This window comes from Pleurodeles waltl, chromosome 10 (assembly GCF_031143425.1).
Source record: "Pleurodeles waltl isolate 20211129_DDA chromosome 10, aPleWal1.hap1.20221129, whole genome shotgun sequence".
Classification (NCBI taxonomy): Eukaryota; Metazoa; Chordata; class Amphibia; order Caudata; family Salamandridae; genus Pleurodeles; species Pleurodeles waltl.
In genome coordinates, this window is record NC_090449.1 from 31,104,702 (window position 1) to 31,127,227 (window position 22,526).

Consider the following 22,526-nt stretch of genomic DNA (forward strand, 5'->3'; position numbering starts at 1 on the left):
GAGCTGTGAGTCATTGGTTCACTTTTTTGCCTTTCACTTATTAGCAGTGCATTTCATTTTTGTGAAATCTCTTGTTAATAAAATTTGATCCACTGAACCATCACTCACCCTCGTGCCAAATCCAACCAGTATGTGTTGTAAAAAATGACAAAACCTGCTTCGCTGTAATCAGGCGTCGCAGCACACCTGTGACACTCTAGGTGCCTCGGGTGGGACCCAGATGATGAAGCATGCCACCAACTTGGTTGGTGGGTGAGGGGTCTTCTTCACATAACCTAAGTGTGTTTCTTTTCACAATTTTAGTGTTTGGCACATCACGGATGTATGTGCACACATCAAAGTGATATATATTCCAAAAATACCTGTTTGGGGGGGGAGGGCCCACCTATGTTTTTGGTCCTGGGTGCGGCCTTCATGTAGGGAAACCTACAAAACCCAGAAACGTTTTAAAACTAGGCACCCCAAGGAGTCCAGGGAGGTGTGGCTTGCGTGGCTCCCCTAACATTTTCTTACCCAGACTCCTCTGTAAACCTCAAAATTTGCATAAAAAAGCATATTTTCCTGATTTTTCTTGGTAGGATCACCGCTCCAGCACAAAATTCCTACTCACCCAGTTTTCCCCTCAGTCTCCCAAGTAAAATGACACCTCACTTATGTGGGTCCCCAAAGCAGAGTCCGTCTCAAGATGTATAAAAGAATATGCCCTTATAAACTTGCTTTGCTATCCCTTCTATCCCTTCAGGTTTTGGGCCTTATTCTGTTGCAGGCACCTGGCCCACCCACACAAGTGAGGTATCTTTTTTATCGGGAGACTTGGGGGAATGCTGGGTGGAAGGAAATTTGTGGCTCCTCTCAGATTCCAGAACTTTCTCCCACAGAAATGTGAGGAACATGAGTTTTTTTAGCCACATTTTGAGGTTTGCAAAGGATTCTGGGTAACAGAACCTGGTCTGAGCCCGGCAAGTCGCCCCATCTTGGATTCCCCTAGGTCTCTAGTTTTCAGAAATGCACAGGTTTGGTAGGTTTCCCTAGGTGCCGGCTGAGCTACAGGCCAAAATCCACAGGTAGGCAATGTTTTCTTTAAAAAAATGGGATGTGTCCACGTTGCGTTTTGGGGCGTTTCCTGTCGCGCGCGCTAGGCCTACCCACGCAAGTGAGGTATCATTTTTATCGAGAGACTTGGGGGAACGCTGGGTGGAAGGAAATTTGTGGCTCCTCTCAGATTCCAGAACTTTCTGCCACAGAAATGTGAGGAACATGTGTTTTTTTTTAGCCAAATTTTGAGGTTTGCAAAGGATTCTGAGTAACAGAACCTGGTCCGAGCCCCGCAAGTCACCCCATCTTGGATTCCCCTAGGTCTCTAGTTTTCAGAAATGCACAGGTTTGGTAGGTTTCCCTAGGTGCCGGCTGAGCTAGAGGCCAAAATCTACAGGTAGGCACTTCGCAAAAAACACCTCTGTTTTCTTCCAAAATTTTGGATGTGTCCACGTTGCGCTTTGGGGTGTTTCCTGTCGCGGGCGCTAGGCCTAACCACGCAAGTGAGGTATCATTTTTATCGGGAGACTTGGGGGAACGCTGGGTGGAAGGAAATTTGTGGCTCCTCTCAGATGCCAGAACTTTCTGCCACAGAAATGTGAGGAACATGTGTTTTTTTAGCCAAATTTTGAGGTTTGCAAAGGATTCTGGTTAACAGAACCTGGTCCGAGCCCCGCAAGTCACCCCATCTTGGATTCCCCTAGGTCTCTAGTTTTCAGAAATGCACAGGTTTGGTAGGTTTCCCTAGGTGCCGGCTGAGCTAGAGGCCAAAATCTACAGGTAGGCACTTCGCAAAAAACACCTCTGTTTTCTTTAAAAAAAATGGGATGTGTCCACGTTGCGTTTTGGGGCGTTTCCTGTCGCGGGCGCTAGGCCTACCCACACAAGTGAGGTATCATTTTTATCGGGAGACTTGGGGGAACATAAATTAGCAAAACAAGTGCTATTGCCCCTTGTCTTTCTCTACATTTTTTCCTTCCAAATATAGGAGAGTGTGTAAAAAAGAAATCTATTTGAGAAATTCCCTATAATTCACATGCTAGTATGGCCACCCCGGAATTCAGAGATGTGCAAATGACCACTGCTCCTCAGCACCTTATCTTATGCCCTTTTTGGAAATGCAAAGGTTTTCTTGATAGCAATTTTTTACTCTTTATATTTCAGCAAATGAATTGCTGTATACCCGGTATAGAATGAAAACGCACTGCAGGGTGCAGCTCATTTATTGGCTCTGGGTTCCTCGGGTTCTTGATGAACCTACAAGCCCTATATATCCCCGCAACCAGAGGAGTCCAGCAGACGTAACGGTATATTGCTTTCCATAATCTGACATTGCAGGGAAAAATTACAGAGTAAAACTTAGAGAAAAATTGATGTTTTTTTCACCTCAATTTCAATATTTTTCTTTTTCAGCTGTTATTTTCTGTAGGAAACCTTGTAGGATCTACACAAATGACCCCTTGCTGAATTCAGAATTTTGTCTACTTTTCAGAAATGGTTAGGTTTCTGGGATCCAGCATTGGTTTCATGCCCATTCCTGTCACTGACTGGAAGGAGGCTGAAAGCACAAAAAATTGCAAAAATGGGGTATGCCCCAGTAAAATGCCAAAATTGTGTTGAAAAATTGGGTTTTCTGATTCAAGTCTGCCTGTTCCTGAAAGCTAGGAAGCTGCTGAGTTTAGCACTGCAAACCCTTTGTTGATGCCATTTTCAGGGGGAAATCCACAAGCCTTCTTCTGCAGCCACTTTTTCAAATTGTTTTGAAAAAAAAACACAATTTTCACTGTATTTTGGCCAATTTCTTGGCCTCCTTCAAGGGAACCCACAAAGTCTGGGTACCTCTAGAATCCCTAGGATGTTGGAAAAAAAGGACGCAAATTTGGCTTGGTTAGCTTATGTGGACAAAAAGTTATGAGGGCCTAAGCGCGAACTGCCCCAAATAGGCAAAAAAAGGCCTGGCACAAGAGGGGGAAAAGGCCTGGCAGCGAAGGGGTTAAACAGCGTTTAATGTCTAGAGAATGTAGAGCTCGTTCCGCTGCCGTTTGCGGATTTGGAAAAAATGTTCTGAGAGTCACCGGTTCATTTAGATGAAAAGATGATGGGACTTTAGGTATAAACTTTGGATTAGTTCTCAAAATGACCATCTGTGGCTTGAATTGGAGGAAAGGTGGAGAAATTGTGAATGCTTGGATATCGCTGACTCTCTTTGCCGAAGTCAAGGCCAGAAGTAGGGCTGTTTTAAAAGAGAGGAACTTGAGATCCACTTTATGAATGGGTTCGAACGGATGTTTCATTGATTGGGAGAGCACAATGTTCAAATGCCACTGCGGTGCAGGACGATGAACTGGTGGAAACATCCTAAATAAACCTTTAAGAAATTGTTTTATTATTCTGGACGACCATAGTGAAGGTGATTGAGACGTCCGTCGGAAACGGGATATGGCCGCCAGATGCACCTTAATAGATGAATGTGAAAGACCGGATTTAGCCAAATGCAATAAATTTGTTCAGGAGATAACGTTAGAGGGTGAACGTTGGAAGTTCAGCACCATAAGCAAAACCTCTCCACTTAAACTTGTATGTTCGGTTTGTAGACTGAGCTCTGGCGCAGGCAAGCACCTCCCTGCAATCCGGAGGGATATTTAATCCATCAAATTCATAGAATTCAGGAGCCAGGCTGATAAACGAAGAGATTTCGGGTTGGGATGACGAACCTGACCCTGGCTCATTGTTAACAAATCCGGTATTGCCTTCAGCCGAATGTGAGGTTGTTCAGAAAGTAATAGAAGTTCTGTGAACCAGAACTGGCGTGGCCATCTGGGAGCGATTAGTAGAATCCTGCATTGTTCCCTCTTCATCTTTTGCAGAAGCCTCGGGATGAGTGGAAGCGGGGGAAAAGCGTATGCATAAATCCCTGACCATCTGATCAAAAACGCATTCCCCTTTGATCCCCTCTGCGGACGCCAGCTTGCGAAGTGTTGGCATTTCTTGTTGTCTCTGGTCGCGAACAGATCTAGACTGGGTTTGCCCCAACGACGAAAGAGACTGTCGAGAACTGACTGATTGAGTTCCCACTCGTGACAGCTGGTTCGAGTCCTGCTTAGGGCATCTGCCCAGGTGTTGGTGATCCCTGGGAGATGTTCTGCCCTGATGGAAATTCGATGCCGAATTACCCAATGCCACAGTTTCTGCGCCTCCAGAGATAATGCCCGAGATCTTGTGCCTCCCTGCTTGTTGATGTAATGCATGACCGTGGTGTTGTCTGTTCTTATCAAAACTGAAGAATCTCTGATGTTCGTGAGGAAGGATTTGAGTGCCAAGGCAACCGCTCTCAACTCCAATACATTTATGTGGAGAGTTGATTCTTGAGTGGACCATTTTCCCCTCACGGAAAGATCCTGAAAATGAGCACCCCATCCCTCTAGGGATGCATCTGTTGTTACTACGTGTATGGTCCTGTCTTTCAGAAATGACAGACCGTCGGAAACGAGGGGAGTTTCCTTCCACCATCTGAAAGCCTGCTTTGCTGAAGGGGTTATTCGAATTACATCGTCGAAAGAGCCTTCTATCTGCTTCCATTGATTGTCTAATTGTTGTTGAAGAGTCCTCATGTGGAGACGACAGTTCTTTATCAATGGAATGCAAGACAATAGGATCCCCAGAAAAGACTTGTAAGTCCGCACTGAAGCGGACTTTCTTTTGCTGAGACGTGTTGCTAAGTCTCAAAGTTTCTTTCTTCTGTCCTGCGAAGCAAAAGCTTTCGCTTGCACAGTGTCCAAGATGGCTCCTAGAAACGTGATGTTCTGGGTAGGCTCTAGGTGAGACTTGGGATAATTGACTGTCAAGCCCAAAGCTCTGAAAAGGGAGAGACATGTCTCCGTGTCTCTGGCAGCCTTCGATGTTGTACGTGCTTTTATTAGCCAGTCGTCTAAGTACGGGAACACCTGTACCCCTAATTGCCTGAGGTGGGCCGCCACTGGCGCCAAAACCTTGGTGAACACTCTTGGGGCCGACCTGAGGCCAAAAGGCAACACTCTGAACTGGAAATGAATGCCTGCAACCCTGAACCGCAAGAATTTCCGATGATTGGGGTGAATGGGAATGTGGAAATATGCGTCCTGAAGATCTAACAATGTCATAAAATCCCCTCGGTTGAGCAGGCGCAGGACGTCTTGAAGAGAAATCATGCGAAAAGATTGTTTGAGGTATTTGTTGAGCAAGCGAAGGTCTAGAATAGGCCTCCAGTCCCCGGTCTTCTTCCGGATAAGGAAGAAATGGGAGTAAAAACCTGTTCCCCTCTGGCTCTTTTGTACGATCTCTATTGCTCCCTTCCTCATTAAAATAGCAATCTGTTCCATAAGCTCTTTGAGATGGGCTGGCGGGGGACCTCTTGGTGGTACTTGAGGGGGAGGTTGGTTGAATTCTAGTGTATGCCCCCGGTTGATAATATCCAATACCAATTTGTCTGTAGTTATTCTGGACCACTGGTGTAGAAATTTGGAAATCCTGCCCCCTATAAGAGTGTTGATATAGGGGCTGGGTGCAGACACTTGATGAGGGTCACTGCTTTCTTGCTGTTTCGTTGGCCCTGAAAGCCGACTTTCCTCTCGTTTGTTGCCTGAAGCGAGCGGATGACTGCTGACGAAAGGAATGCGGTTGTTGCTGGCCGAAGGTTGAACGAAATTGACCTTGGTAAGAGGAGTAATGACGATATTGTTGAGAGCCTCCTCTATATGAAAAGGTTCCTCTCCCTCTCGCTCCCCGAAAGGGTTGCCTCTTGTACTGTAGCGTTGCCAATGATCTGGCTGTCTCAGTGTCTGCCTTAATCGACTGTAATGCATCATCAACATGCTTGCCAAACAAAAGCTCGCCATCATACGGCATGTCCAGAATCTTCAATTGAACTTCAGGCCTAAACGAGGTAGCCTTAAGCCACCCCTGGCGTCTGAGTACGGCCGCCCCGGCCAACTGTCGAAATCCTGTAGAGGAAACATCAATTGCAGAGTCTATGATTTCAGCCGAAATCCTTTCTCCTTCCTGCAGAATTCTACGTGCTTCTACTCTACTGCTCTCAGGTAACATATCTATGAATTGTGACATGTCAGACCACATCTGGCGATCGTATCTCCCCAGTATTGCTAGAGAGTTAGATGCTCTCACAGTGGTGGTAGCCATAGTTGAAAACTTCTTCCCTATGGAGTCCAAACGACGTCCTTCCTTGTCTGGGGGGGCAGTCAGAGATGCCAATGGATTCCTGGACCTCCTCTGAGCTGCCTGCGAAATAACCGAATCCGGTTTAGGATGGCTGATCAAACATGCTGGGGAGTTGTCTGGTGCCTTATACTTCTTCTCTAGTCTTGGTAAGACTGCGGGAATGGAGGACGGAGTCTGCATTACCTTTAGCCCCTCCTCCCAAATGAAATCAACAATGGGTATGGCCCTTACCGATTTCCTAGTGTCTTCTTTAAAGTCATAAAGAAAGCAGTCCGACTGTTTCGAAGTAATTGGCAGCTGGAATCTTTTCGCAGCTCTTTCCATGACACTATGGAAACTCCCAATGTCCTGCGGTGGAGAGTCCACTGGCGGTGGTGTAGACGGAGATGGAGGTTGGATTTGATACTCATCCCACTCCGGAATGAGAGAATCCGAGTCTTGTATCTCCCCTTCTTCTTGCTCCTCCTCGGATGAAGGTGAAGCAATACCCTGAACCGATGAAGGTGCTGTGGTAGGGCCCAGAAATTCTGAAGGTCTAGCCGGAGTGGACACTGGCGTCTGTGGAGGTTGTACCGGTGTAGAAGAACCAGCTGGAGGAAATCTCGAATAATAATCTTGCATCATCTGTTGAAGATTGTTTATCAACGAGACCGGCATCTCGACTGTCTGCTCTTGTTGTTGTAGATGACTTTGATCCTGCTGGTCCGAATAAGGCTGAAGATCCTCCTCCTCATCCTCCTCTTGGCACTTAATGCGTTGTTCAGATGGACTACGTGCCACCGGAAAAAAGCCGTCATCAGAATAAACATCACCGTCATCATCTTCATCAGCAAATAGATGCTGCGGAGGAATTGGTGCAACCTTGCTGGGCAATGTATGAGATGGAAGCAATAAAGAAGACTTCCTCTTTACAGGTAAAATTCTCTGCGGTAAATAAGGAGATGTTCCAAAGTGAGGAAAATGAGTCGTCGACGGAGCTGCCGTCGACGGAGCACTCGCCGATGGTGTTCTCGTCGACGGTGTAGTCGGCATCGGTGCTGCCACTGTCGACGAAGGTGTCGTCGACGAAGTCAATATTGCTACGCCATCCGTCGCCGGGGTTGCCGTCGACGGGGTTGTCGTCGACAGGTGCGTCGTCGGTATTTTCGTCGGTGAAACCGACGGTGATCTTCTGAATTTTCTCGTTGATGAATGCGTCAACGGCAAAGATTTGAGCTTCTTACCCGTCGATGGCTTCTTTATTTTCAAGGTGTGCGACGACGATGGACCATACTTCAGACTCACCGACGTTATCGTCGTAGATGATAGCGGAGACGAAGTTACTATCATCGGTGATGGAGGAGCCGTAAACGTGGCCGTCACTGTAGTCGTCGTTGAAGGAAGACCTGTCGTCGACGGAGCGCTCGTCGACGGTGTCGTCGACGGTGTCGTCGACGGTGTAGATTTTCTGGATGTCGACGGAGGCAGTGAGCTTGAAGGCCTTTTAAGCTTCTTTGATGAAGCAGCAGGTGTGGATGGCTCTGAGTGAACCTTGCCACATGCTACCTTGGATGTTGAAGGTAGATCCCCTGGCTTGTCCTCAAAAGCATGCAGCTTCTTAGCTGACTTACTGCTTGTAGGGGATAAGCTCTCCACTGGCCTCTTCCTTTTCTTTGAGGTGACAGAAGTGTCACTCTCCTCCTCAGAAAGTGCTTCCCTTGCCTTTCTTTTCTGGAGCCAGAGTAGGAGCCTGGCTTCTCTGTCCCTCAGAGTCTTGTTGGGAAAGGTCCTGCAGATCTTACAGTCCTTGATCTTATGCTATGGATGTAAGCAGTAGATACATTCCTTGTGAGGATCCTCACAGTGAAGTCTCAATTTTCCACAGGTCCCACAAGGCCTAAACAGACCTTTTCTTGTAGACATGATGGAAAAAACTTCTGTAGAAAAAGTCAAGTGAAAACTTCCAAGAATTTCTCTTGAAGAGATAGAAAACTGAGCAGAGCTCAGGGAGACTCCCTTACACACGACGTGCGGTAGAAAATCTGAGAGACTGAGCCTCTGTGCTGAGGGTTCTAAAGGGGTGGTCACGCCTGATTGGCTGAAATTTGGGCTCTTTCTAAAGAGGCTGATAGTTCTACAATTGAAGGTGTTTTTTCCTATTGACTTCAATCAAATTTTTTTTTATTTTAGGCCATTTCTGCCCCCCCGGGGGCAGATCGGCCCATTGTTATTAGGCCGATCTGCCCCCGGGGGGGCAGAAACCGCTAGGCGCCAGGGCAAATAGTTTTTTTGTGTTTTGTTTTGTTTGTTTGTTTTTTTAGAGATGGAGAGCGACCCATTAGAGATGGGGAGCGACCCATTAGGCAAGGGTTGCTCCCCTGGGGGGCAAATTGTATTTAGACCATTTCTGCCCCCCTTGGGGGCAGACTGGCCGATTTTAGGTCAATCTGCCCCCAAGGGGGCAGAAACCACTAGGCACCGGGGATTTTTTTTTTTGGCACCAATGTCACGCAAGGGTCGCTCCCGGGGGGGGTTAGGGCGTGGGGGACAAATTTATTTTAGGCCATTTCTGCCCCTCCTGGGGCCGGCTGAGCTAGAGGCCAAAATCCACAGGTAGGCACTGTTTTCTATGAAAAAATGTGATGTGTCCACGTTGCGTTTTGGGGCATTTCCTAACGCGGGCGCTAGGCCTACCCAAACACGTGAGGTATCATTTTTATCAGGAGACTTAGGGGAACGTTGGGTGGGAGGAAATTTGTGGCTCCTCTGATTCCAGAACTATCTGTCACCAAAATGTGAGGAAAACATGTTTTTTTAGCCAAATTTTGAGGTGTGCAAAGGATTCTGGGTAACAGAACCTGGTCAGAGCCCCACAAGTCACCCCATCTTGGATTCCCCTTGGTCTCTAGTTTTAAAAAATGCACAGGCTTGGTAGGTTTCCCTAGGTGCCGGCTGAGGTAGAGGCCAAAATCCACAGGTATGCACTTTGCAAAAAACACCTCTGTTTTCTTTCAAAAAATGGGATGTGTCCACGTTATGTTTTGGGGCGTTTCCTGTTGCGGGCGGTAGGCCTACCCACACAAGTGAGGTATCATTTTTATCGGGAGACTTAGCAAAACAAGTCTTATTGCCCCTTGTCTTTCTCTACATTTTTCCTTCCAAATATAAGAGAGTGTGTAAAAAAGACATCTATTTGAGAAATGCCCTATAATTCACATGCTAGTTTGGTCACCCCGGAATTCAGAGATGTGCAAATAACCACTGCTCCTCAACACCTTATCTTGTGCCCTTTTTGGAAATACAAAGGTTTTCTTGATAGCTATTTTTCACTCTTTATATTTCAGCAAATGAATTGCTGTATACCTGGTATAGAATGAAAAAGCACTGCAGGGTGCAGCTCATTTATTGGCTCTGGGTACCTAGGGTTCTTGATGAACCTACAAGCCCTACATATCCCCGCAACCAGAGGAGTCCAGCAGATGTAACAGTATATTGCTTTTGAAAATCTGACATTGCAGGAAAAAGTTACAGAGTAAAACTTAGAGAAAAATGTATGTTTTTTCACCTCAATTTCAATATTTTTCTTTTTCAGTTGTTATTTTCTGTAGGAAACCCTTGTAGGATCTACACAAATTACCCCTTGCTGGATTCAGAATTGTGTCTACTTTTCCGAAATGTTGCGGTTTCTGGGATCCAGCATTGGTTTCATGCCCATTTCTGTCACTGACTGGAAGGAGGCTTAAAGCACAAACAAATCATAAAAATGGGGTATGTCCCAGTAAAATGCCGAAATTGTGTTGAAAAATTGGGTTTTCTGATTCAAGTCTGCCTGTTCCTGAAAGCTGGGAAGCTGGTGATTTTAGCATCGCAAACCCTTTGGTGATGCCATTTTCAGGGAAAAAAAAACACAAGCCTTCTTCTGCAGCCCCTTTTTCCAATTATTTTTTTTGAAAAACGAAGTTTTCACTGTATTTTGGCTAATTTCTTGGCCTCCTTCTGGGGAACTCACAAAGTCTGGGTACCTCTAGAATCCGTAGGATGTTGGAAAAAAAGGACGCAAATTTGGCATGGGTAGCTTATGTGAACAAAAAGTTATGAGGGCCTAAGCGCAAACTGCCCCAAATAGCCAAAAAAAAGGCTCGGCACAGGAGGAGGAAAAGGCCTGGCAGCGAAGGGGTTAAATAGAAGACCCCATTTTCTGGGGTACTGGGAAGAAGTGAAAACACATTCATGGAGCAGAGAGAGAGGTTATATGCATCACTATGGCACGTATAATAAATGGGCTTGCATCAATGAAGAGACAATAAGGGTGAATAAAGGGAAGGAAGGAGGAATACAGAGGGACTGAAATATCACCATGGCTTCACCGATATTTTTTCTGCTACCACTAGTCCATGGGAAATAGAGTCATATACTTCAAGGCATGAAAGTTGTACACCTGCATTTTTCAGATAAATACTCACTCTATACTACTAATTTTCCTAGTCATATAATGCCAGCCAGATTCAAAACACACTGGAATTACAAGCTCAGCAGTACTCACATAGGTCAAGCTCTTCACTCAGCTTTTCGCACTGGGCGTTGTACTCACACAGTTCTTCACTTAAGAGTTTCTTGGCTAGGGAATGACAATACAAATCATATATCAAAATGGGTACAGCAGACTCCCATCTTGGAATAGGAAACCATACTGACCACAGCAACCATTCTTTCATGATAATGTTAATTCTCTCAGTAGTCCTATTTTTCCTTGTCTCTGGTGTGTGTTGCAGTGTACCCTGTCTACATGTATGTCTTGACAGCCACATCTGCTCCCAGATTTGTGATTCCCCTCATTCAGGATATGGGATACGGGCGTACCTGACAGATGACCTGAAATGGGTAGGTAGGTGAGTCCAAGATAGACGTACACAATTGCACAGGGAAGTAATGAATGTCTATCCTTTAGCAACCTCGGGGACTCAGGTTATTTTTCGGCGTGTTGAATATCTTGGGACCAAGAAACTTAGGGGGTCATTCTGACTCCCGCCGGCCGCAGTAACCGCAGGGCCGGCGGGAGCCGCCGAATGACCGCACCGCGGTCAAATGACCGCGGCGCCCATTCTGGCTTTCCCGCTGGGCTGGCGGGCGACCGCCAGAAGGCCGCCCGCCAGCCCAGCGGGAAAGCGCCTTCAACGAGGAAGCCGGCTCCGAATGGAGCCGGCGGAGTTGAAGGCGTGCGACGGGTGCAGTGGCACCCGTCGCGATTTTCAGTGTCTGCTTGGCAGACACTGAAAATCTTAGAGGGGCTCTGTTAGGGGGCCCCTGCAGTGCCCATGCCATTGGCATGGGCACTGCAGTGGCCCCCAGGGGCCCCACAACACCCGTTACCGCCATCCTGTTCCTGGTGGCGAAAACCGCCAGGAACAGGATGGCGGTAAGGGGGTCGGAATCCCCATGGCGGCGCTGCAAGCAGCGCCGCCGTGGAGAACTCCCCAGGGCAGCGGGAAACCGGCTGGACACCGCCGGTTTCCCGTTTCTGACCGCGGCTGTACCGCCGCGGTCAGAATGCCCATGGATGCACCACCAGCCTGTTGGCGGTGCATCCGCGGTCCCCGGCCCTGGCGGTCCATGACCGCCAGGGACGGAATGACCCCCTTAGTTCCTAAACCAAATGACAGGAAATGTTTTAACTGTATGCTCAGTGATAAAATTACTCCACAAAAAAATAAGATAAGCATTATGCTAAGGAATTTAATTTACGGCTGAAGACATTAAAGAAACCTCGGTCTGCTGATTTTAACCATGTTGTTTGACTAAACTCACAAGTTTTCTGTTCTCCATGAACCCAAACTGTGTGAGAGAAGATGGTGGACCTGGGGTCTTAGAATATGGCACACTTGGTATTTTGGTTCCTAGTGTCATGACAAGTATTTTCAGATGATCATGCATACAGACTTGGAAAAGCACCATTGCTTGAAAATCACATATGTGTATGAGCTAATCACTACCCGAACAGGTAGGCACTGGTATTGGAGGACAGCTGCATGTAGTGGCTTCAAAGCTTGCATTAAAACTCCCATGAATGGTTTTGCATTAAAGGGTATGTGAATTACTCAGTGGGCCAAATTGTGTGCTACTTCGGAGGTGTCAAATGTATGTTCAGGAGCACTCTATCCATGACAAATAATCAATATAACATGAAAGACATTTACAAAATAAACTGAAACGGAAATCATTTACATTCTATGACCATAAACTTGTCCCACAAATCCGAGATTCAACCCATCTGCGGTAACATTATTAAACTCAAGATCACCAGCAGAATTTCATCCTTTGATCAGCTGCCACTACTATTACCTCAGCTTACTGTGCATTGCAAGACACAAATATACTTCATGTTATTCTTGAATGCCATTGGGTGTCTGCAGTGCCTTATAAACAAGTGAATAAATATTCATATGAATGCCAATGATTAAATACAAGGTTTTATTAATAATAATTTATGCTGGATGATGTTCACTGACCACGGGTCCTTTCAGAAACATCAACAGGAATGCTCCAGGTCATGTTTTGCATCAAATAAATCTTTTCCCACTCTTATAATGCGATCAACATTGGAAGGAACAGACTGACAGTCCTTGGAAAACATGGTTCATTTAGGTTATACTGGAGTTAGGGTGGTTCCCTCCAGATTCAGTGCATGAATTCCAATTCTTCGATTATCATGTGGTCACATCAGATCCACAGTGACCCCCTTCTGTTATCCCATGGTTGTATGACATTACAATACATGCGGTTACAAGGCATGCCTTTACCAATCATCCTCTACCACACAATGCCTTCATCATACATGTCTTTAGCATGCATATATCTTTACCATGGATGCGTTTGCAACACAAGGTAAGTGAACACCTACTTTTGTGTGTATGTATATATATATATATATATATATATATATATATATATATATATATATATATATATAGACATACACACATTATATATGTATGTATATTTTCAACAATTTGCCCCAAATTAGAGATGCACTCAACATTCACGTTCCATATTAATTAAGGAAAACAAACCTTGGGGTATGTGTGTGTGTATATTTTTTTTTTTTTTTTTTTTTTACTGGGGGAGACCCCCAAACCCTCCCCCCTTTGCTTTCTGTAATTATTGTACATTTAAAGATTTTCTCATTTGGGGAAGACCGCAACCTCACCCCATTTTTAAAAATTATTATAAAGATAACTGTTTACTTTCTCGGAGGACCCTCCCTACCCCTCAAACCCTACCACCCTATACCCTTACCCATCCCTAAACCCTAAAAATATGCTTACCAACCTATAATTGTACCCACCCCTAAACACTAAAATCACCCTTGCCACACAATACGCTTACCGACCCCCAATTCCTAAAAAAACCCTTACCACTCAATACCCCTAACTTCCCCATATACACGAAAACACCCAATACTCTTACGTACCTGTAAACCCTAAAACACTTACCACCCTATGCCCCTACCCAACCCTAAATCCTAAAAACACCCATAACACCCACTACTCTTAACCACCACTAAACCTTAAACCACTCTGACCACCCTATGGCCCTACCCACCCCTAAAACTCCAAACACCCGTACCATTCTATACCCTTACTCACCCCTGAACCCTAAAAACACCTTTGCCACCCAATAGCGTTACCCACCCGTAAACCCTAAAAACTCCCTTACCACCCAATGCCCTTTCCCACCCCTAAATACTAGAAACAGACTTACCACCCTATACTCCTACCCACCCCAATCCCTAAAAACACATTTACCAACCAATGCCCCTACCCACCCTAAACCCTAATAACACTCTTAGCACCTATACTCTTACCTACCCCTAAACCCTAAAACACCCTTACCACTCAATACCCTTACCCATCCCTAAGCAGGAATGGTCTCTTACCTATAATCCTAGTTCTCTCTCAGGGGAATCTCCATTGAAATCGTAACCACTGAATAGTTCCGTCCACGTGGAGGGGTCCCAGAGCACTTCTTTACAATATATCTTCTTGATGTTCGCTTTTCTTCCGTAAGGTTTGAGAAGCATTTAAGATAGTAATGCTTTGCAGCCTATAAGAAGGCTATATTGGCCAACTGATTCAGATTGCATTTGAAAAAAGGTAATATATAGATCAAAAATCAGGAAAATTATCTAGAATTGCGTTAAATTTGACTACGCAAACTTCATTAACACACCCTTTTTAAAAGGAAAAAGGTGAAGAATAGAAGGAAAATGTAACCCTATAGGCTGCACCTGCGCAGATATGAAAATAGTCTGCGCCTTTAAGGGCTCACAGCCCAACAGTAGCCCATCATGCCCAGCAAGTGGCAGTTACCTCAGTTCTTTCTTCCCAACACAGTGGCAGAATTATGTAGAAACTGTTTCCAATAATCATCTCTGTTACAACCACCAGGGAAGAGGATGGGTTGCTTATGACTTCATTGGAGATTCCCCTGAGAGAGAACTAAGATTACAGATAAGAAACCATTCCTTCTTTTTCAGGGGATCTCCACTGATAGTTATAAGCACTGAATAGAGTAGGAAGCCCATCCCCACAAACCGCAGTGGGAAGGAATAAGAGACGATAATAGACCAGATTAAACAAACAAGTTTCTCAGAGAGACCTCTCCTACTTGAGCATCTGTTCTAGCATCTAAATCCTGTTGTAGTTGGACTCTTGCTCTAGGCAAGATTGCTGGTTTAGGCATGACAGCACTTTTGATTGTACGCAACTAGGCCAATCTTACAAGTCGCAAATTGTTGGCCCAACCCTCCCGGCTCAAAAGCAGTACCTCATCAAAAACCCAAAATAGTGATTTGTGGCAGCCTTTACGCATGGACTCGATTGCGACATCTCTAGGGAGTCGTGGTTAAATGGAGATTACCCTTTTCTCTCATGAGCAACATGTCACACACAGGCAATGAAGGAGATGCAGTAAAGTTTTCACTAGGTTTTATTAGTAAGACTGCAATCTACTGTAAATTGCATGGGCTGCTATGATTAGGAGAATAACATACAAAAGGAGAGCACTGGGAGTGTTGCTAACCCACACCACCTTCCAAGAGAAATCTATATAATCACTAAAGGTGTGGGGTAGTAGGAACTGAGGGTAGGACTGGGTTAGTATTCCCTCAGTGGGCGGTGTCAGTTAGGTCGTTTTAGGTTCTAAAGTGGGGAAGGCATGGTTGGAAAATGTCCAAACAAAGGGGTGCTATGTTATCCAACAGGGGGAGGGGGGAGTTCCCTTACGGACTAGATGGTCTCACACACATAATAGTGTCTTGCTTCATCATTTGACCACCTAGCCCCACCCAAGTAAGATGATACTACTTGGGCGGACTCAACCTCTTGGTTAAAAGAACCAGAGGGAGTGCTGAAATTAGACTGACTGGATAATTACAGAGATCCAGAAGGGGTGAAAAAAAAATTACCAAGCATGTCACCAGTTGCTACTGCTAGTTTTAATGGGGGTGCATGCTGGTAAGGCTAAGAACGGGGGGAGAGGCTCATTCGAGGATAATGTCTCTTGGAGTCTAAAAAGGAATACGTATGACCAACATGTTTCTGCCCTCACAAAGTGCTGGTAGGTCAGGGGCATTTGTCAGGGTCGGAGCACACGCAGTAAGTGAAGTGCTCAAAGTGATTAATGTACGGGCTGGTGGTAGTAGCTCCATCACTCAGCTTAGCTGGGAAGGCACAACCACTGCGTATCAGGAACAACAGTAGCAGTATCCTGCCGATCAATGCCAAAGTCACAGGAAAGCCGCCAAACACACTGGAAAAGAGAGAGTGGATGGCTGAATGTACGACTCTGTAGACAGTCTGGAAGATAGACTGGAATCCAGACCTGACAGCCTTAAAGAAGTGCACAATCCCTGTAGTGCTTGAAGCGTTAAATATTCTGGATGCCAGCCCTCCAAAGTGCTTGGTGAAGTTGGTATTTAACAGGGATTGTATCTCATATGATGATCTTGCTATCTGGAGAGCACACGTCTCTCTAGCCAATGTTAACTCAATTTGTTTCTGGAACAGTAGTCTGCTCCGCTTGTCATAATTTCCATTAGTAGTATCCATGTAAGGCCACATTTCTGCTACTCTTATATCTTCTGGGGGGGGATGAAACCCGTCCGCAACACATTACTATCTTAGAGACTGAAATTGCATAGGCAATTCCTGGTTTCATGCTGCAACAGCTTTGCTTGTTCGGGGCCACATCACTTCCATTCGAAAGTATATGAAATGCTGGACGAATCAAAGTGACGAAAGTACCCTTCAGAAAACAGGCCAGGTTTGCAACCCCCACATTGCAAAGGCCATGAAGGGACACCTGTTTGCAGATCATTGAATGACTAACAGTAGTCTCACATTCGCTTCCGCTGAAAGTGCATGAATATTCTAAAGATTTCACAGAAAAATCTTTCACAAACCTTTTTGCAATGTTATATAAGGATGAAGCAATGAAGGGCAGTGTATCCCATAGGCTGCCAATATATAGAATAAAAGAGATGCTGTGCCTTTAAGAGCAGGTGGTCCTCCTCTATCCCATCATGCACAGCAAGAAGCAGTTGCTTCAGTTCTTTTTGTAGGCTTTGGTAGCTGATAAATGAATTTGTAAATTAGCAATCCTTATAATAATAATAATAATAATAATAATAATAATAATAATAATAATAATGTCTATTCCACCGGGGAGGAGGGAGGGTTGCTTATGACTATCATGGAAATACCCCTACGAGAGAACTGGAGTTACAGGAAGGAACTATTCCTTCTCTCGTAGGGGATTTCCATGTATAGTCATAAGCGCTGAATTGATTAGCAAGCCCATCCCACCGACAGCAGTAGAATAGACAGAACAATAGAGGAATATGAAATCATGCAAAGAGATTTCTAAGAGAAGCCTGTCCTACTTGAGCATCTGTCCTGCATCAGTATCAAGAAAGTAACGCTTAATAAAGGTATGGACAGACCTTCATGTAGCAGCCTTGCAAATATCTACTAACGGAATGTTTCTCATTAATGCAGCAGTGGCTGCCTTGCCTCTAGTGGAATGTGCCTTCGGTCTGCCATCAAGGGACTTATTGGCTAACTGGTAACAGAGCAAAATACATGAGACAATCAATCTGGACAGGAACTGCTTGGAAGTGGCCAGGCCTGAACTGGGCCATAGTTAATGAACAGCTGTTGTGACTTGCGAAAGGATTTAGGGCCTGATTACAACTTTGGAGGAGGTGTTAATCCATCCCAAATGTGACGGATATACCACCAGCCATATTACCTCTTCCATTGGATATAATGGACTCGTAATACGGCTGGTGGTATATCCGTCACATTTGGGACGGATTGACACCTTCCTCCAAAGTTGTAATCAGGCCCTTAGTTCTAAGTAAAATTTAAGAACCCTTTTTACATCGAGAGAGTGTAGAGTCCTCTCTACAGTCAGAGCTGCTAGGTGTACTCCGACAGAAGAAAACTGTAAGCCAGATTTCGCTAGGTGTAATAGATATGGAAGAATAACTTCTTCTCCGCATGTCGTTAGATCGAAGCTCTTGTCCAAACACCATATGCAGAACCTTTTCCACTTGAAGGCATATGCTGCCTTGTGGAAGGCCGTTTTGCCTCTCTCAGAATGTCCATGCAGTCCTGAGGAAGATTAAGGTGACCATACTGTACTAGCTCAGGAGATATGCTGCCAAATTCAAAGACAAGAGTTTGGGATGTCCCATCTGGCCTCCAAATTTCATGAGAAGGTCCGGGCGGCATGGCAGTCTAAGATGTGGACGGAGTGATAGGTGAAGAAGGTCCGGAAACCACCACTGGCATGGTGACTCCAGAGCGATGAGAATCATCTTGGTGTTGGAGTGGGACAGTTTGATGAGGACTGCCGGGATCAGGGGAAGCAGTGGAAAAGCGTGAAGAAATCTTCCTGACTAGTCTATCCATAGGGCATTCCCCAATGTCCCTGGATAGTAGTACCTGGAGGCAAAGTCTAGGCATTTTTTGTTTTCTGGGGTTGCGAATAGATCTATAGAAGGGGTACCCTCATATGGAGAAGATGGAGTGGAGCAGTGAGCTGCTGTTATAAAGTTGCTGGCTCCTTGCTAGAAGCCAAGAGCCAAATTGTTTGAGCCTCCAGAGATAGAGTCCTGGATCTGGTGCCCCCCTGCTTGTTCAAGTAATACATGGTGGCCATGTTGTCTGTTTGGAGAAGCAGAGTAATCGTGGTAAATGCCGGAAGGAAGGCCTTGAGCGCGAGATGGACTGCACGTAGCTGTAGGAGATTGATGTGATATAATCTCTCCTTCCGAGACCAAGAGCCTTGAATCTGTAGATGATCCATGTGGGCACCACATCCGCGTAACGATCCGTCCGTGACTATCGTTTGAGTGGGAGCCCGTTGGTGAAATGGCATCCCTTTCAGGAGATTTCTCAGGGAACACCACCACTTGAGGGATTGTATGGCATGTGGAGAGAAAAGGATCCTGTCCTCCCAATTGCCCATTAGCTGATTCCATTGGTTTTCCAGGCACTCCTGCAAAGGCCTCATGTGGAGGCGAGCATTGGGAGTGAGATAGACGCAAAACGCCATAGACCCCAGGAGAGACAAGACTTTTCTTGCCGTGGACTAAGGAGCTTTGTCGAGCAGCTGACATTTCTGGAGGATCGATAAACATTGCTCCTCCGAAGGAAACACCTTTGCTTGAATGGTGTCTATGGTGGCGCCTAAGTAGTGCAAACTCTGTACAGGTGATGTTGTTGACTTGGAGAGAATGACCTAAATGCCCAGTCGCTAGAGTAGTTGGTAAGTCCAATTGAAATGCCGTTGGGCCTCTTGAGATGTGGATGCTTTTATGAGCCAATCGTCTGGGTAGGGATAGACGAAGACTCAATGTTTTCTTAGATGGGCTGCCACCACCGCCATGCATTTGGAAAACGTCCTAGGTGCTGACTTGAGGCCGAAAGGTAGCACTGCAAACTGGTAATGGCTTTGTCCGACGAGAAATCTTAGGAATTTCCGATGTTTTTTTTTACCACGGGAATGTGGAAGTAAGCATCACGCAGATCTACTGAACAGCGCCAATCGCCTTGGTGAAGTTGAGGGTAGATTTGATGCAAAGAGAGCATTCAGAATTTTTCTTTGCAAATCCATCTGTTGGCTATTCTTAGATCAAGAATGGGTCTGAATTCATGCTTGTCTTTTTTTGGCACAAGGAAGTACCGTGAGTAGATTCCCTTTCCTCACTGGTCTGTGGGAACCAGTTCTATTGCCTTCTTTTGTAATAGGGTTCTGACCTCTACTTTGAGAGCGTCAAGGTATTTTGCAGGTTTGGGTGGAATAGAAGGCGGAGGACTGGTGAACCTGAGATAATAGCCATTCTGCACAATATTCAAAACCCAGGCATCCGTTGTTAAGCTTTACTACTCTTCCAGGTAATGCAAAATACTTCCCCCTACCGGAGTGGGTAACGGAAGAGGGGGAAGTAAGGATTCATGGCTTTGACGCAGATGTTTGACGTCCTCCTTGGGCGGTTTGTTGCGTGGACCGACTCCGTGTTTGTTTTCGTTGGGTTGAAAATGGTCTCTGGTGTTGTTGGTGCTGAGATCTAGGTGGCACCCATTGCGGAGTTTGAAGCCTTTGGGAGAAAGATCTGTGGTGGAAGGGGTGGACATTTTTCCACTGTTCTCTTGGTTTCTCAATGCCCACCGCCTTAAGAGTGTCTAGTTCCGATTTCATTCTAGACATCTGATCATCCGCATGAGACCCAAATAGAGTAGAGCCTGTAAAAGGGAGGTTCTGTATTCTCTGCTGCGCTTCTTCCTTGAGTGAAGTGAGGCGCAGCCAGGAATGTCTTCTCAAGGATTTGCTGTGACAATATCCATGTGCCAATAAAATGGAGGAATCCGCTGCTGCGCTGATAATCTGGTTGGAGACCATGGCGCCTTCATTCACAATCTCAAGGAAATCCTCCTCCTTGTCTTTGGGAAGGTGATCGGCGAATTGGATAATACAGTCCCAAAGAGCGCAATCATATCTGCCCACAAGGGCAGTGGCACTAGCCGCTTTGATAGAAATGGCAGATGTTGAGCAAACTTTGCGGCCTGCTGCATCAATCTTCTTACTCTCCTTGTCTGGTGGAGAGGAGGACGAAGGAGAAGTTGAATGTAGCTTCTTGGCAGCTACAATAACTACAGAATCTGGCAATGGATCTGACCTCAGAAATAAAGGGTCCTGTTCAGGAGGACAGTATTTTTTCTGGAGTCTGGAGGGTGCAGTCTTGGTTATGGACGGTGTCAGAAAAAGGTTCATCACTGGTTCAAGCAAACCTGGGAACAGGGGTAGTAATGTCCTTGCCGAAGATCGTTGGTGTAAAGTCTCAAAAATAAAAGAGGTTGTCCGGGTAGGTACTGCCAGAGGGATGTTAAGCTTGGTAGCACCGCGAACTAAGACTTCCTGAAATGTATTTACATCATCAATCAGTGAAATTCTTGGAGACAGAGAGTCAGATAGAGTTGGAGAATAATCTCTTGTGGATGAAGAGGAATGTCTAAGGTGGGAGCGAGAAGACCAGTAGTGAGAATCATGACTTTGGCGGTGTCTAGAGGTAGAGGAGCATCTAGAAGAATGATGTGAATGCCTTGAGGACTCTGCAGGAGTCATGGGGGCCGTCTCAGAAGGTGTTACCGGCGGAGGAGCCACAGGAGCCGTAGGTGCCGGTGGAGGAGGTGATGGCAAAGGAGAGGGCTGAGGAGAAGACGGTAATATTAAATGAGAGGCAGAGGATTCAGATGTGGTGTAAACCCTCCTTGTCCTCTTCGAAGACCTTCTTGACGCCGACAAGCTCCTGGACATCAAAGTGTGACGTTGACGTGTGCCTCTCGACGTCGATCCCTCATGCCAGCAGGAGTCCCTCAATGGCGATCTGTTGTGACGTCGCGTGGTCCATGTCGATCGTCTCTGACGGCGAGTAATGTCCCTTGACGTTGATCTATCATGCCCTGTCGACAGTGACCTCGAAAGGGAGATGCTCCTCGACGTCGAATGTTTATGATGCCTCGACGACGATGACGCTCTTGACGGTAAGTGGTGTTTCCTCGCCGGCGAGCTGGTCCTCAACGGCGAACACATTGGAGCTGCTCCTCGCCTCACGGACCTATGTCGTTTTTGGACAGAACTGCGTTTTGAAGCTGCCCTGGACGACGAGGTCAGAGCTCTGGTGGAAGACTGACTTTCCCCTCGCTCTAGGGTCTTGCTGGTGGACTGTGTCCTCCGTCTGCTGTACTCCTTGGCCTGAAGGCAAATTTTCTCCCTGTCACGCAGGGTGCGCCTGGAGAAGGTTTTGTAGATGTCACAGGCATCAGGTATATGGGATGACAGAAGGCATATAATACAGACTTCATGTGGGTCTGTTTTAGCTTTCTTCCTGCCACAGCGAGGGCACTTGTCAAAAAGTGAAGGCACATTGAATAGAAAAAAGCCTTAAATTTCTGTCAGAAAAAATAGACAGAAAATAGTCGAGCATTTTGAAAGACGTTGAGTAAAAGTGAAATACAAAGGATTTGCTGAGCAATTTTTGTGAAAAAAACCTATAAATAGGTGGAGCTCAATGCTTCAGTGTCCTGTCAGAAGGAGCTGGAAAAAAGAACTGAGGCAACTGCCTCTTGCTGTGCATGATGGGATAGAGGAGGACCACCTGCTCTTAAAGGCACAACATCTTTTATTCTGTAAAATGGCAGCCTATGGGCTACACTGCCCTGCATTGCTTCATCCTTATATAACATTGCACAAATGTTTGTGAAAGATTTTTCTGCAAAATCTTTAGAATAGTCATGCATTTTAATGCATATCCATGTTACACTACCCTTTTTTAGACCAAGTAGGATGAAGAATTTGGCCTTTGTAGCCTGTCCTCTAGGATGCATATTGACATTCTTAAGTGACTTTGCAGGCCTTCCTGAAGAAAGGCGAACATCTACACTTAAGAAGACAATTTCAGATCAGTGCTTCGGGGTCCCCGCAGGCGTGCAGAACTATTCAGCGCTTATGACTACACATGGAAATCCCCTACGAGAGAACGGGTTATTCACTGCAGAGACACAGGGCTCAATTACTCCCTGGTGCTCAAGCTGAGTGACGATCTCCCTCACTGGAGCTTAAGCTTTGAGTTTAACAGGATATTGTGACTGAGGCTGGGGTGTAGACCTAACAGGTATTACATGGTAAGGAGACTCCTTATTCCAACCTAACACGTATTACATGGTAAGGAGAAT

General features: G+C 45.8%; 1 protein-coding gene across 1 annotated transcript in view; it reads right to left on the minus strand.

Annotated features, from left to right (window-relative positions):
- SYCE1 (synaptonemal complex central element protein 1) overlaps positions 1-22,526 on the minus strand; it is a 439,580-nt gene that overhangs the window by 363,056 nt on the left and 53,998 nt on the right. The window contains exon 4 of the mRNA XM_069209539.1: positions 10,772-10,846. Within this exon, the coding sequence (XP_069065640.1) occupies positions 10,772-10,846 (75 nt within the window). The remainder of the gene's footprint in view (positions 1-10,771; positions 10,847-22,526) is intronic.